Source organism: Aspergillus ambiguus (genome assembly GCF_047715705.1).
Source record: "Aspergillus ambiguus strain CBS 117.58 unplaced genomic scaffold BDV59scaffold_94, whole genome shotgun sequence".
NCBI lineage: Eukaryota > Fungi > Ascomycota > Eurotiomycetes > Eurotiales > Aspergillaceae > Aspergillus > Aspergillus ambiguus.
Window position 1 is genome coordinate 1 of NW_027395607.1, and position 12543 is coordinate 12543.

The 12543-nt window shown below is 49.1% G+C and overlaps 5 protein-coding genes across 5 annotated transcripts; 2 read left to right on the forward strand and 3 right to left on the reverse strand.

Moving 5' to 3' along the window:
• Positions 1-1986: 1986 nt before the first annotated feature.
• On the reverse strand, positions 1987-4858 carry BDV59DRAFT_212186 (tryptophan synthase beta subunit-like PLP-dependent enzyme; the record flags this gene model as incomplete). The annotated part of the gene is made up of 1 exon (XM_073695977.1): positions 1987-4858. One exon carries the CDS (start codon positions 4856-4858, stop codon positions 2189-2191), a length of 2670 nt encoding a protein of 889 aa, XP_073542520.1. The 3' UTR covers positions 1987-2188.
• A 1503-nt stretch (positions 4859-6361) lies between these two features.
• Positions 6362-7156, reverse strand: BDV59DRAFT_196997 (class I SAM-dependent methyltransferase; the record flags this gene model as incomplete). Its single annotated transcript, XM_073692818.1, has 1 exon — positions 6362-7156. One exon carries the CDS (start codon positions 7154-7156, stop codon positions 6362-6364), a length of 795 nt encoding a protein of 264 aa, XP_073542521.1.
• A 949-nt stretch (positions 7157-8105) lies between these two features.
• BDV59DRAFT_196998 (uncharacterized protein) lies at positions 8106-9434 on the forward strand (the record flags this gene model as incomplete). The annotated part of the gene is made up of 1 exon (XM_073692819.1): positions 8106-9434. One exon carries the CDS (start codon positions 8106-8108, stop codon positions 9432-9434), a length of 1329 nt encoding a protein of 442 aa, XP_073542522.1.
• Positions 9435-10076: 642 nt separating this feature from the next.
• On the forward strand, positions 10077-10960 carry BDV59DRAFT_212189 (uncharacterized protein; the record flags this gene model as incomplete). The annotated part of the gene is made up of 2 exons (XM_073695978.1): positions 10077-10407; positions 10470-10960. 2 exons carry the CDS (start codon positions 10077-10079, stop codon positions 10868-10870), a joined length of 732 nt encoding a protein of 243 aa, XP_073542523.1. The 3' UTR covers positions 10871-10960.
• Positions 10577-11907, reverse strand: BDV59DRAFT_189975 (uncharacterized protein; the record flags this gene model as incomplete). Its single annotated transcript, XM_073691692.1, has 1 exon — positions 10577-11907. A coding segment is annotated over exon 1 (809 nt), but the record flags the coding sequence as incomplete, so codon positions are not given.
• Positions 11908-12543: the final 636 nt, after the last annotated feature.

Genomic DNA, 12543 nt, shown 5'->3' on the forward strand with positions numbered 1-12543 from the left:
GGCAGGTAGATGCTTGATGGAGGCTCCGAGGCCTCGAGCCAGTTGGCTCAGCAGGTAGGTCCTCGATCAAGGCCTCAAGCCAGGTGGTCCAGTAGGCAGGTTGTTCGGCAGGCAGGGGGTCAGGCCGGTCGCTCCTCGATGGAGGCCTGGAGGCTCCGACGTAGGTAGTCAGGCAGGCAGGCAGGTCCTCCATCCAGGCCTCGAGCCAGTTGGCTGGGCCCAGCAGGCAAGCCATCGATTGAGGCCTCGAAGCAGGTAGGTGCTCCATGGAGGCTCGGAGGCCCCGATGCAGGTGGTCGCGGGTCGGCAGGTGCTCGATCGAGACTCCGAGACCTCGTGGCAGGTGGCTCAGTCAGTAGATATTTAATGGAGGCTCCGAGGCCTCGAGCCAGTTGGCTCAGCAGGTGGATCCTCTATAGAGGCTCGGGGGCCTGGAGGTAGATAGCCCGGTAGAGAGGTCCTCTATGGAGATTTAGAGGCGGGTAGCCCGGCAGGCAGGTCTTCAATCAAGGCTCGGAGATCTTAAGATAGGTAGATTGTTAATAGAGGCTCGGAGACCTAGAGCCAAGTAGCTTAGAAGATAGATCCTAGATTAAGGCCTCAAAGAAGGTAGGTTCTTAATTAAGGCTTAAAGATCTCGAGACCTTAAGATAGGTAATTAGATAGGATAGTACTTAATAAAGGGCCCGAGGCCTGGATACAGATAGTTAGGTTAATAGACCCTTGATAGAGGCTCGGAGGCCTCGAGATAGGTAGCTAGGGAGCAGTCTCTAGATAGATAGTCGAGAGAGATGGCTAGGGTGGTAGTCGAGGGGTCGAGGCAGGTAGTCGACTATCGAAAACAGCTAACTAACACTTCTCCTATTAGCTCATCGCTACCGCGAATAAGGGATGGAAAGGATGGAAACTCCAAGGCGATGTTGGTGGCCAGACTGTCCCTTGTCATGGTCAGCTGAGCGGCATTTCGGTGGAAGTATTAATCCGCCAGTACGAATTCACTCGTGCACCCCCTTGCCCTTACCATCGTCAAATCCTGGAACAGGGGTGTCCCACGGTTTTGACACTATCCTATAAGTCTTGACCATATACATAACTTTCCCAACCGATGTGGGTACCGCAAGCAGAAGCGCATCCAATCTACAAGAATACTTCGATACGGCAAGCGCAGGAGAGATTGTTCTGGAACAGAATAAATCCCAAGATTTGCAATCCTACGACTTCCCCATCCTGGAATCCTCTTTATCCTGTGCACGTATCCACAAATTGTCATCGCCGACAGATACAACCTTACCAGTTTGCGATAACCAACCTAAACACTCTTCCACCTCTTCTTCTGGGAGACCAACCCAGAGAGCAAGCTCCTGCAGCTTCACCGCGTGACCCGATGCTCGGCAAGCCAAAAGAGCCATATAGACATCTTTCACACCAGACGTCCACCCAATAGGGAAGCTGAAGAACACTTCCTGGTCCATGCTGTTCGACCGCTGCTGACCAAACGAACAACCCGTCATATCGACAAGACCACCAAAGTCGACTATATCATCCGAGATATAAGAAACGCTGGGTACACCACCAGGCACCGCAGCAGGCTGTGTCATGACAGAAACCATCTGCTTCAACTGATCCAACCGACGTACCAAAACGTCCACCTCACTAAACTCATTGACACTGTCTTGGAGTTGCTCAAGCCACCGTTGCTCCAGACGCTCTGAAATACAATGTCAGCTTCACTCATTCATAACTGAGAATGTTTACCCACGGCACATACCCCTTCCATAAAGCATCCGTAAACGAGGGAACACCCCCTGTAGGAGGATCCTCGCCCTCCGTATAGTACTTTAGCATCTAAAAGACTCTCCTGGATACCACTCCACATAGAAGTAAAACTCGACTTCAAAGAAAGACCTTGCACATTCTGATCATCATCATCATCATCTTTAAAAGATCTACTGTTTTCGTAGATTCGAAACTCTGTCTCACGCATCCTGGCTCTGCACGCAGCACCAACTGAGTGTTCCTATGGAAGGAAGAGAATCTCACAGATTCTACACGCATGCAAATGTACTCGCTTATGCCACACAAATTTTTTAAGAAAGGGGGCGTACCAAGCAGGCCTGATGGCTGATATTGACTGGAACAGCTTCCTCCAGTAATCCGCCTACCAACCTCCCCCGACGGTTTCGTAACCCTATTCTTCAAGAGAATATACAAACGAGTACTCTAGAACTGATGTAGTCAATACTTTCGTCAACGTCTGAACCTCTTGTTCATGTATTCCAACCGAGATTCGTAAGAAAGGATCTGAATTTTCCGCCATGGATGAGCTGGCAGAGATCCTGGACGTTGAGAATCCAAAGCTAACTCCCTTTGTTATGGGTAAGCCCTCCTTCGCTGAAGCACGGAGAACCAATTCAATACACGAGTCGAGACCCTCTTTATTGTTCAAGCCGCTGTCAAGGAACTCAACAGTTACTAATCCTCCTCCGTGTTCCCACCCATAACGCCGCCATTCTGCCGGAAACGAGACCCTGGCGATGTGAGAGATGTGTTTTGAGAGGCCCTCAAACAGTAGCTCAGCAGTCGAAGTGAGCATAAGCAGCCGAGATCGGTAGAGCTCAAATGTCAGATTTGGTAGAAGTGACAGGCTCCGCCCCATCATGACAGTTCCGGTGTCACGGCGGATCTTCCTGAGGCGCCCATCCAGATCACTGCTACAAATGACCAACCCAGCCATTTGTAAATCAAGGCCTAGCTGCAAATATTTGCTGGCACTCTCATGGGAGAGAAGTGTTGGAGCATGCGGCCCTTGCGCCCAGTCAAACACTCGAAGCCCTCCTGAGATCATGGTGCCGTCAACGATGACGATCTTCTTTTCCCACCCCGGCCGTATAGATACTTGCCGGAGAAACGCTCTGATGTCTGTAGCTGGTAGCCCAACAATGTTGGCCACTGGGTCTACAAACACAGCTCGAGCATTGCGCTTCTCGGCTTCCCGGATGATATCCACCGGATCGAAGCTGGAGGCAGAGCAGATGTGGAACAGATGCTGATAACTGGAAAGCTGCTCATTGGCTTCGAAATATATATACGGAGGCATCACAATCGTGTCACCTGGTTTTAACCGTTGTAATAAATACTGCAAGACCACCTGGAACGCCGCCATTCCGCTCGATGTCAGCAACAATGAGACAGGCGCGGATCGTGCCGGCCGCAGAGCCCTTAGAGCCATTAGCTCAGCTGCCCGCAGATCGTTGTCACCGTAACGATCATAATTGCAAAGGCTTTGGTCTTGCAATACAGTTTTGTGGAACCATTCCCGAGTAGACTGGTCATTGGATGCAGCGACCCTGCGCATGAGAGAGGACGCCGCTGAATAAAGTTGAAGGAGGACTCTATATCGCTCTTCCAGAATCCAAAAAGGGGTACTGTCCTGCGAGAGAGTCCCAGTAAACTCGGTTGCGAGATTCTGCAACTGCTCGATCAAGCCGCTGAGTATAGCCTCGGACCATTGATCCGTTTCCAGGCCAAGGTAGGACGAAAGTTGCCTTCTTTGATGCACGGTTCGCAGAAGGTTCTCCATCGAAGTTCCAAAACTGTCCATTAAAGCTGCCACCAGGTCTCTCGGTTTCTGGTAGGTTCTTCCACTCATAGCATCATTGGTCCAGGAGAGCATAGGTCCTGTAGGACTGCTAAGTCCCTCCTGGTAATGGTTAGCAACCGCCAATTTGTCGAGGGTTCCCCCAATCGCAGAGGGATTGATAATCCCACGGAGACCCAGTTTTTGGCGCATATCGGGGTGGATGACATGGGTTACGATCGATCGGGCGACATTGCTAGAAGAAATATTTCCACCGGTCAGGAGAAGCAGCACCTTTCCTTTCAGATGTTTGATGGAATCGGGTCCGTCGTTTAACAGGGCTATGGTTGCCGCTGAAGATCCCTCTAGTAACAGTGACTGGAATCGCAAAGCCTGGGATATCGCTTCCTGCACAGATTTCTCTGGAACTTCGGCCACCTCGTCGATGAGTGTGTCAAGGATATACGCGAATGGCGTATCCCGGACAAGCTGTACTGCAAGTCCGTCACAGAGGGTCGGTTCTGTTGGCTTCCGCAGACTCTGCGACAGCCTTCCCCTTTCTCCTCCGAGCGCGCGACCAAATACCTGCGGATGCACACAAATGACTTTTGTAGACGGCGAATGGACAGAACACCAGGAGGCTACGGCGGCAGCCAAGCCGCCACCGCCAAGAGGGACGATAACGTAATCAAAGTCGCCTGTGTCCTGAATGGCCTCAAACATCAGGGTGCCAGCTCCAGCAGCGACACTAATGTTGTCGAATGGAGAAATATATTCGGGTTGCCTTGCCATCGCTGTGTCATGACTGACATTTCCCTGACCCTCTTTCTCTATCCGTATGGCTTCTTTGGTGGCCTCAGCCAAGTCATTGCCGTAGAACACAAGATGAGTGGCATCGTTCTTGATCCGTTTTGATTTTATCTCGGAAATATTTAAAGGAGCAATGATCGTGGATTCCTTGCCCAAGGTTTTTGCTGCCCTGCAAATAGCTAGAGCGTGGTTGCCGGCGGATGCTGTTATGACTGTCTGTGCGCTACTAAGTTCCACGGCATTTAATGCCCCGCGAAATTTGAACGAGCCCGTATGTTGATGACATTCTAGCTTAGCCCATATCTCTTGCGATGGTTTAGCCATCCAATGGAGTGGGATTGTCGGCGTATGTACAACCCGGCCGTGGAGCCTATGATACGCATCTCGGATTAACTCTCCCAATTCTTCAGGCCGTATGTCGCTCTCGTCTATCCGGGACGACGACGCTGCTGGACCCTGGGGAATTGACATATTGAGTAGGAAGTTCATAAACAGAAAATATCAACTGCGCTAGAAAGATAAGGCGGCAACACACTCGATCGGTGACATCCTGCTACAGTCGGTGCTTGTGTTCTGTTTATATACAGCATATTATTTCATAGGTCGCGTATCCCGGCTGCAGGCGGAATTATACTATAGTGATGAATCATGATAATTAGCGATTCCCAAAAATAAGGTCGGTCGAGTAGTGCTCTTGCGATATCAGTAGCTTGCGAGATTGAGGGTCACATGGGAATTCTTTTTGATGAAACCTTAAGGGTTGTAGCAGACTTGGTACTCGTCGTGAGTCATATCGTGACAGGAGTCTTACGCTTGGTGTTTTCTACATGCGGTTCAAAAAGTACTTAGAAACTGGTAAATCGTTGAAGTTACTCAATAAGCATGTTACAGGGGAAACCCATGGTAGTTGCGTTTTTATGGAAGTATGACAAATAAGCGTGCACTGGTCCTCGTTTACGAAAATCTAATTCGTATACTTGTAAATGCTTTTACTGAACGATACACTGCGTGTACACAGTCCAACATGACTGCCCAATGGCTTATTAAGCAGTTTCACCACGCCGGACTAAAGTGACCACAGCCGATCTGCAACTATATACACTGCCGGTGGTGCAAGGGCGTCCAATCTGGAGAGCTCGACCGAGCGAGTCATGATACTATATATCCATTAATTTACAGAATTTAAGCACAATCAGGGAGGGATTGAATATCAGACTCCGCTCACACATCTTGCGGCTGCCATGACCCTCATATTTTAACATACGGCCAAGTAACGTTACAGTGTTTTCTTCACGTGTTCGGAGTAATTGGAATATGGCCAGAAGATCAAATACCAGAGTATCAGGCAGGTTCGTCCTACCCGTTCGCAGGGTGGTGCCTAGGCCTATTCGTCATGACTGTCCACAAGAAAAGAAAATGGAGGCAGCGACCTTGCCAGGTTGTATTGAATGAATCCCAATTTCCCGAAGCCGCTGGCTGCAGTTGAATTCGGGCTTTAACACTTGACTTGATACAAGTCTAAATAAGTTTTTTTCCCCTTCTTTGTCACCCTTAAACCACTTGGAATATAAAGGTGTATAAGAAGAATTTGAACGGTTTTCTATGCAAAACTAAGTTAGCTCTTACAGTGATTACTTTGATGATTTTAAGAATTGAGCCTATTTTACTGAATGTTTTGTTAGGTTGCAAATTTGGAGGACAGATACTGGTTACCGTAGCTTTGAAGGACTAATGCGGCAGATAGTAGTGTTTCATTCAGTAATTTGATATTTGCATAGCAACTAACCTATGGGACGTGGGTAGACGTGGTCCATCGGTCGTAAATACAATTTCCACCTTCTCCATAGTGCAGCGACCATCCGACTGAGAGAAAAAAAAAAAAAAGAGTACCCAAAGTCAGTGTAGTGCGCGTTGATTTGACCATAAAACCACCTGGCAACTCAAAAAGCCTCCTGGGAAAGTCAAGAAACGAAGTTATTTCACACAAACCATTTCTCCATGCAGCATGCTGTACCAAGCCACTTCCTCATTGATAAAGTGTCTCCAAGCTTGTTCAAGTTCATGGAGATCATCAGCAGTGCAATATCCTTCCTCCACAAGGATTTTGGCAAAACCTGAAGAGACTACCCTCTCGGCTATGGAGCCACCCCAATATTCACGCTCCTCGGGCGTACTGAAACACCAAGACCCCGTCGTACGCCTGATATTCCTTAACTCAAACCCTGCATCTCTTGCCCACAGGTGGATGTGGCTACCTGGATGAGGATGGCCCCCTTTATCTTTGCTTACACATGCACTCAGTTTATGATAGTCGTGAATGCCCTGGGATTCAGGGTACCAAACACATGAAGCCGACTCTCTCACTGCCACGATTCCGCCAGGCTTCACGACTCTTCGCATTTCTTTAAGGGCTCGTACAGGATCAGCAATATGTTGAAGGACTTGATGCGCATGGACAAGGTCAAAGGTACTGGCGGGGAAGTCAAGTCGGTAAATATCTCCCGTGTGAAAGTCAATGTTGGTGATTCCTTGTTGAGCTGCCCTTAACCGGGCTATCTTCAAGGGCTCGTCAACGTAATCAATGCCAGTGACATGGCCTTCTGGGACTTTCTTCGCCAGGTCCATAGTGATAGAACCTGGTCCGCATCCAACGTCTAAGACTTTCATCGACGTTCTGAGATATGGGAGAACATATGCGCAGGAGTTTGCAACTGAACGCCATTCATAAGTGCGTATGACTGAGGGAGAATGGTCGGTCGTGAAGACCATGTGGTCGTCTTTTTGGGGCATTCTTGCTAACAGTCACAGATATCCGAAGTATTAAACCCTCACAGAAATGGATTGAAAGTAGACCGAGATGACAAGGGAACTTTCTTCATCAGCGGAGTATATATAGGCGAAAGGGAGATAGATAATGACGACAAGACTCTCATCCTTTCTGCTCTGTGATTTTCTTGTCGATTTCCCAGGTTATCGCAAATTTCACAAACGGCTGGAAATTGAAAATTAAGCCTACGAGTAATGGAAACAATTAATCGTACGGTATTTTTCATTGTATAACTTCTTCCTCGGGCTATTCACTAAGTTGTTCGGTCAACATGGACGGCTTCCCTTTCGAGGAAAGTGCTGTAGCGTGCTTTGGTAGTCGTAGTAGTAGTATCCAAACGCGTGGCAGCAGGCTAATTAAGGGTTAACCAGACGCTGATATGACACATCTTCTGGAAACCGCGGCTCCGATCAATACGGCTCATGCATTCAACAGTGTGCCTCGTCAAGTCTTACAGCATGCGCACATTCTCCAGGGCTTGCAGTTGATAACGTAGTAGAGGTTGACAGGCGGACGAGACACGCTCCAAGATATAACAGAAAATAGCCCCGCGTTTTCATATTCTTCTACTCAGAATTTTACATGTGCTTTCCTAATTATCCTTGCGTGACGTAAGGGTCGTCAATGAGCTGAAATAGTAGGTTACGTTACATCGGCATTTGAGTGACTATATGCCTTTCACGCCGGATCCGGCTCTCGAATCTAAATAACGTCGAGTTCGGATAACCGGATGCTGGTTTTTTAACAGTAGATAAATGTGGAATAAGTATACTTATAGTGGAGCCGCCAGGTAGTCATAATTTTGGCACCAGTTCGGACTCGTCTCTCGGTATCCTTCTTGGATGGCGATTGTACCGCCATCGGCATATTATTTTGATACAATATCCCTTAATGGACTCAGGAAAGCCTAACCCGCTACTGGCATCTGTAAAAGGGACTGGGCATGCTCGCGTGGTGAGAGAGTTTTTGCAAGCAAACCCTTCTGTCGAGTTCATCCGGTGCCAATGGCAGGACCTGTCGGGTATCCTAAGAGTTCGAGTTGTGACGAAAACTTATGCAGCGGAACTTGCTCTCGGAAATAAGCCCCTACAAAGTGCCCCGCTATCTCTTCACTGCTTGGCCGATAATTCCTACCTCCCATTTTCACCAGGCGTGCACTATCTATATCCTGATTGGACGTCACTACGGAGGACTACCGACAATTATGGAATGGTGATGTGCGCTGTTGTCGAGTCAATAACCGGGGAGCAGACTCTCAATATGGCCCTCTGTCCTCGTCAGACACTGACAAACGTTCTCCGAGCGGCCTCAGACCAATACGGTCTACGCTTTCTCGTTGGGTTTGAAATCGAATTTTGCATTGTTAGTGTGTCGTCAGATGGGGACATTCTGCCTGCTAGCTCCAAAATAGGCCGCTGTGCAGCACTTGGCATGCGAGAACCTCACTTCAGGATTGTGGAAGAATGTGTGCGAGAACTTCAGAAGGTCGGTCTGAAGATAAATACCTTTCACATTGAAGGCAATAGCGGCCAGTACGAGATTCCTCTGGCGCCACTTCCGCCCATGCAGGCGGTAGACCAATTGATACTCGCGCACGACGTTCTGAAAACGACTGTTGCACGGCATGGCTGCGTGGCCACAATGTCGCCTAGGCCAGGAACTGGCCAGCAAAGCAATGGACAACATGTGCACATTTCTCTGGACCCTCCAGATAATGAGGAGTCATTCTTAGCTGGCCTGCTCGAAAGCCTACCAATGCTCTGCGCCTTTGGTTTGCCGTACGAGATATCATATGAGCGAGTTAAGGAATTCGAGGCTGGGAGAATCGTGGGGTGGGGAACCGAGAATCGAGCGTTCCCGATTCGAAAGATCGAAAAAGGCCATTGGGAACTTCGATTTGTGGATGCAACTTCGAATATGTATCTGACGTTATCTGCCATCATTGCCGCTGGTATTCGTGGGTTGCAAGACCAGCGACTTTGCCGCTGGCCTGATGCCTCTATACGCAGATCGGAATCCCCTTTTCGGGATCCTATCGAGTTCCTTCCTGTTGACTTTGAGAGTGCTTTGATGCTGCTGGAGAAATGCATGTCATCTCTAGACAAAAGCATTGACCGCAGAATTATTCGACACTACCTTCGTATCAAGAGGCAAGAGTTATCTAGGCTAAGGACACAGGAAGCGAAATCCATCAGAACTCTGCTTGCTCTGTTGTTTTAGGGTCATGGGCTCCTCTGATAGTTTATGAAGCAATCTCGTTGAATAATGCACCGGGCTTTCACGGTCGCTGGCAAGCAAGAACACTCCCCTTCCGTGTTCTAGTGGAAATATCCTGTAAAAGGAAATATATGTTGAATATTGAAAGAAAGTGCTCGGTCTTTATAACGAAGGGAGAGCAGATGACACAAAAAGACTGGTTTGACAACTGATGTTTTCGAAAACGGATATTTCTTTTCGCTTCGACGGTAGCACGATTGGGGCCTGAAACTGGACTTCTCGGAAACGGGACACATAAAATTTATTCTTTAGGTGAAAAATTCTAGATAAAAAATCGTATTAAGCGGATTTTTTCCTCGCGGACAGTAGCCTTTTGGACCTGATGTTGTACCATCCATGTAACATAATCACTACCCAATGGAAGCTCAGCTTTCGTGGGTCAGCTACCATCGGATCGGTTACATGGAAAGGTGTGACGTCTAGGTAACGACACAAGTAATCGACGCAGCTGGCCTGCCCCACGTCTGGTGAGATTTACGAGCAGATTTGTTGTGTTCTCAACTTTTTCTCCATCAGCTCGCCGGTTTACCGCGAAGTTCTCATCTCTGTATATGTGTATGTGTGCGATTACTGTCCATCGACAACATGCGAATTCGGCCAGCTCTTCAGCAAGACATTCCCTTTCTGGCACTTATCGGAGCACAAGCATTTGGGAATGATCACATATATGCGCACTTCTATCCTTTCCGTGATGCCTATCCCAGGGACTTTTATGAGGGCATCCTGATGACGCTACGGAAATCATTTGTGACACCTGGCCATCAGATTCTCGCTATCGAACTTGAACCAAACGATCTGTCTTCATGTATCTCCCCTCAGGAGCTTTTGCGGTCAAGATTAGTTGGGTATATGACATTCGTGTGTCATGGTTCAGCAGACCAGAAGGCAGCCTGGAACACAGACACAACCGAGAAACGTAATAACCATCATTTTCGACTTTAGATGTTGATGTTCTTGCAAGGCTAAATACTTCAGCAGGATTACAGCGAGAGCTTTTAGCTATGGAAGAACGCGAAATACCGAATCGCGCTGTGTCTAAAGAGAATATCGCCAACTTCTATAACGAGGAGCGGCAAATCTTGGGGGATCTGGGAAATTCGGTTGAGTGTCCAACTCTAGCAGTTCTTCCGGAATTTCAATACATGGGTTTTGGGTGTCGTACATTTGAATACGCACAAAAGATCATCTGGGAAAAGGGGATGGAGTTGGTCTTTGACGCTTCCCAAGCTGGTCTCCCCTTATATCTCAAGAGAGGGGCGACAGTTGAGGGGTACGTACATTTAAAATCCAAACTAGAACGAATTGGGAATCTAGAGGCCACGCTACCGGAGGTTTCTGTCCCGGTTATGCGGTCTCGGCCTCAGAGATCAAAGATTTGATACTGGGATGGGTTAATCAGTTTAGGACGACAAATGATCAACAAGCAGAAGTGAGCGCCTTTGATTCTGCGAGCTGGATACCATGTGTCCGTCAGAGACGAATCATTTCCACCGTACTTGATATTGCAATTTTCCTAACAAACACCGCGATGGCGATATCTCCCCCACTTCCCATTCTTGCTAGTCAGTCATATTAGAATCTGGCTCCGCCGAGTTGTTCGGGTGGCAGTCAGCCCGGGGGCTGTCAGGAGCGTCTTCGTGGTCTGCGCTGTATCTTCCTGTCGTTCCCACATCATCGCCCTGCTGCGGTACAATGGCCGTCCCCCGGGGCTCGGAGGGCGAGGATGCCCCGCCCGATTTCTGTTCCAGCCATGACGGACATGGAGGGTCTGGTGTGCGGCGCGGGACTCCGTCCGGTGATATGGCCTCATGAGCTGGCGTAGTTGAGATCGCGAGCGATCCGTCGAGTTCCATTTCGACGGCCGGAGGGGATGGCCCGCTGACCATTCCTGGACTCATCGACGGTGCGATATCGCCCGCTGGCGGCCCGTAGGCGACTCGAACGCCGTGGAGTTCTTGCTGTGTCCACTGCGGCCGTGGCGGCCTTTGCGCCTGCTGGATGGCTCCGCGCTCTCGCAACTCCAGTTGCTGCTGGAGCGCCGCGTTCTTGGCCTGTCTCTCGCGCAGTTGCTTTTCGGGCTGGATTAGCCTATCGTGCAAGTACTGCGTTTCCTCGACTGTACGATCCGGTTGAAGGGCATTCTGGAGAGGTGCTTGATGCGGGCGTGTCGACGGATTCTGTTGACTGGCAGCCCACAACCGTCGATCGTATGGATTGCGCTGTGCTGTGATATGCTGTCCACGGTAACCCGCGCGCCCGACCACTGTGGCCACTGCTTGACATGCAATATAGAGAGCCCCGACCGGCTTGTCTGCAGGCGCATTTTCGAAGGCGGCGCTTGCTTGCTCCAGGGTCTGCAGGTCCGATTGCATATCGCCCGCCAAAACTGGTTGAAAGGCTGGAGCCCCGACAGGAGGTGTCGGATGAGGAGGCGGCACAGTTGGGATAGCGATGGAGTCATCGAGCTGCATGGTGACGGAATGGGAATAGTGCCGGTCGACCATTTGTGGCATGGACGGGGCTCCGGCCATGGGCTATTTTCCGACTAGACTTAGAACTCCAACAATGTCGAGTTCCTGTCAAAATTTACCTAAGTATAGAGTAACCAATGCTAAATCCTAATCACTAGTTCAAATTCTAAAATTTCCTAACGAGTATTCTGCAGAGTCTAAAAAGCGGAGGAAATCGACCCTTTAGCTAATAATAGTGCAGGTGTAGGCGTACGTAGTCGAAAGGAAAGCTTAGAAAGATATGCTCTGGATTAAGCGGCTTAAGCCCTGCTCCTCTAAAACTATTATAGATATTGGTTGAAGTAAAGCCTCTGCTGCGCGTATCTGGATATAGCGATAAAAAGTCTTCTTTATTAATAAAATTGTTGCCGGCAATCATACGGTCTTCAAGAAGCTTTCCGTACGCCTTCTTAAGCGGGCTAAATATACCTATATAGGGGTGCACTCGGTGCGGGTCGGGTACAACCCGCAGGGTCAAAAAACAATCCGCGCGGGTTGCGGATTCTTAAAAATATAATCCGCACCGCACCACAACCCGCATA